Here is a 3,112-nt window from a genome sequence, read left to right on the forward strand (position 1 = left end):
GGGGTAGTGGAGGGGAGGAGATAAGGTTTGGCAGCCATGAAAGGGAAGAAACCTTAATACTAAGGAAACTCTCAGAAGAGAGGAACTCTCTAGACCTAGAGAGGATTTATTTTTTATTTTTTATTTTTCGTACGCGTTAAAATACTCCATATTAACTTCTTGTTAATTGTTTATGCTCTTTAACAGTTTCAAACAAAAAAGAAGAGAAGATAACAGAATATTTGACGGAAATACAAATTAGGTCCTTATAGCTACGCAAAAATAGTTGAAGTCCTTATTGCTTTCCTCCTTCATATTTGAGGTCCTTACTTTATAGTTTACTCTAGAGAATGTTGCAATCTTCTCATCACAACTGACCTATAAAACACCCTTGTTCGGAAGTACAAACTCAAGGCAAAAAGAAACCCAAGAAAACTGACAAATGCTAAGATAAAGAAGGATACTCGGAAACAATGAACTCCTAAACAAGACTCGGTTTCCTCTGCTTTTTCATCGTATAGCCGCCCAACAACCCATACCGATAAAATGTAAGTGCCTACAGGACACGCAATGGCGATGGTGTTGAAAATGGTCCCCATATGTGTAACCCCGAAAACCTCTGAGGTAACAGTAGGCATCATACTCCATTGTGCTCCATAGCAAATGCCAACAACTACTGTTCCGATGTACAAGCTTCCTGACAATCCAGTCGCGATGGTGAGATGTCCTCCTGCCATAATGGCCAGCGTGATCGCTATCATTATTGGCCTAGGCCACTCTTTTTGGTGCAGTAAGACATCTGATATGTAACCTGCTCCAAATTAAACCAACATTAACTAATACGACCTGAAATGACTCAAAATGAAAATTACATATAACGAGTTACTACGTTTTATTCAGAAGGTGTTTGGTAAACAGTAGATTGATGAAATTGCAGCATATTAAAGGCTTTTAGCATGTTTGACTCAACAATCTACTAAATTACGTGTTTGATAAATGGCATATTAAAACAGTAGATTCAGCTCTAATCTACTTTTTTTCCAATATGCTGCTCCTCCCAGCATATTCACTTTAGTAGATTGTAAAAAATGAATCCGGCTATAATTTACACATGTATACAACAATCTATTAACCTAAACCCGCTAATTACCAAACACTTTTACTAAATCTGTTAATCGTAATATACTAGTCAAACATGTAATCTGCTTCTGCTAATTATAATCTGCTGAGAATAACGAGCCTAGAACTCAATTGAAAAGGAACACAAACCTGCTCCAAATCGGCCGAGGAAATTCCATATGGACCATAATGAAACCAGTGTATTGATCTGCACAATGTTAAATCCAAAGGACTGACCTATCTGGTTCATGTTATTTATCGTCGCAAGCCCTGAACCCATTCCACAGGACATAGCTGCAAACAATAGCCAGAAGTCAAGTCTTTTCATGGCCTCTACAACGTTCACGCTTTCCCTATCAATTGAAGAACCAGGAAGCTCTTGATATTCCTCATGAACCATAAATTTTATAGGAGCAATTGAGTTAGAACTGTGTAGTACAAATGCACTTTCTTCTGTATGTAATGTGCCGGTTATTATGTCGTTGCTGATAGCTTCTACAGCAATTTTTAGAGGTAATGAAAGTAGCATTAACATGCCCACAAGTGCAAAAAACCGCCCCCAAGTTGGGAAATTGAAAATGTTTTCGAATATGATGATGATCATCATATATGCAGCTAGGAACAGCGCGATTATGGAGAAACCGTTGAGGTATTTCTTTTCGTCATTAGCTCTGCTTTGAGGGGAGATTCTCACCAAACACATTAGGGAGAGGGTTAGCGTGCTTGGCAACAACGCGAGCATAAGGATGAATGTGGTTGGATTGCCTTTGAAAAAGGCTTGATGAACTTGGATCAACATTGCTCCGCTAAGTCCACTGAAACCCTGAGAACAACAACGTCCAAAATTAACAAAATGCAGGAGTTGAGAGGTCACGGGTTCGACTACCAGTTGGGGGCGATGTTCACTTGGCCACTGCAGCCCCGAAGGGGGTGGATTACATGGTCCATGTGGTGGTGCGGGAATGCATGGGCCCGGGGGATTCAATCCCATCGTCATAAAAAAAAAAATCAGCAAATAAGAAAAAATACCTTCATAATTCCAACAATAGTACCACTGTACTCAGGAAAATTCTGAACAGCAGTGACAACATTCGCGGTATTAAAAAACGTCTGAGAATGAGCAGCAACCAACATGAAAACACACATGAAACCAACACGCGGTTTATCAATCACCCCAACCACAGACAACCACAACAGAAAGTACCCCAAAAAACACTGAGCCGAACCCAACACAAGAACCACCCACGGACTACCACAGCACCCACCACGCTGGTTGCGAACAGAGGAGACAGCTGAGTACAGGAGACCAGAAAGCACACCAAAATTGGCACCGAGGTCTTTAAACACAGAAATAGTGTCAAGGGTTGACTGATCATACGACTGAGACGACTTTATAGCGGCCGAGTATATACTAAAGGTATAGGACCAACCTGTCATCGCTTGTATCCATATACTTGCCACAGTCGCGACCCATCTGCTTTCGCTGCTGATGATGTTGATTGAGCTATCCATGGCATATTGGTCCATTAACAGGTAATTATTGATATGCTTTTTTCGCGTTAATCATATCATATTTTTCGGTTGTTGATGTCAGTTGGACCTTCTCCTGTATTATTAAAAATGGTTGATAAGCTAATCCAATACTTAATACAGTACTTTAATTAATAAGAGGGTCCATGATAAACACTTTATTACTTTTGTTTAACACCTTGCATTTCCAAACATATAGAAAATAGAATAAATTTGTGTCGAAACACGGGTTGTTTACTGTCAAGTCCCACCGCGCTAACTCGCGCTATTAGTCTATGACTATTTCAGTTGCGTAGTCAGGGCTTGATAACTCTAATTTATTTTGCCTTGAGGAATCAGTCATAACTCATAATTTGTTATCGCACATCCAATTTTCTCATTTGACTTTTTAAGATCAATGTGTCACAACTTCGACTATAAATATGAAAATTACACAAATATATAGAGATAAAATCGAGTAGTTAATGAATTCCCGCGGGAAATG

General features: G+C 39.5%; 1 protein-coding gene across 1 annotated transcript; it reads right to left on the reverse strand.

Annotated features, from left to right (window-relative positions):
• Positions 1-317: 317 nt before the first annotated feature.
• Positions 318-2,688, reverse strand: LOC141652005 (protein NUCLEAR FUSION DEFECTIVE 4-like). Its single transcript, XM_074459678.1, has 3 exons — positions 2,128-2,688; positions 1,249-1,921; positions 318-790 (listed from the first exon to the last, which is right to left on the reverse strand). Exons 1-3 carry the CDS (start codon positions 2,623-2,625, stop codon positions 318-320), a joined length of 1,644 nt encoding a protein of 547 aa, XP_074315779.1. The 5' UTR covers positions 2,626-2,688.
• Between the last annotated feature and the right edge of the window lie 424 nt (positions 2,689-3,112).

The sequence above is a fragment of the Silene latifolia genome, chromosome 4, assembly GCF_048544455.1.
Source record: "Silene latifolia isolate original U9 population chromosome 4, ASM4854445v1, whole genome shotgun sequence".
Taxonomy (NCBI): Eukaryota; Viridiplantae; Streptophyta; class Magnoliopsida; order Caryophyllales; family Caryophyllaceae; genus Silene; species Silene latifolia.

Excerpts from the sequence above, each read along its gene's own strand:
- LOC141652005 (XM_074459678.1), bottom strand. The coding sequence starts at position 2,625 with ATGGACCAATATGCCATGGATAGCTCAATCAACATCATCAGCAGCGAA. Across the intron at positions 1,922-2,127 it reads CTATTGTTGGAATTATGAAG|GGTTTCAGTGGACTTAGCGG; the intron begins GTATTTTTTCTT and ends TGTTGTTCTCAG. Across the intron at positions 791-1,248 it reads CCTCGGCCGATTTGGAGCAG|GTTACATATCAGATGTCTTA; the intron begins GTTTGTGTTCCT and ends AATTTGGAGCAG.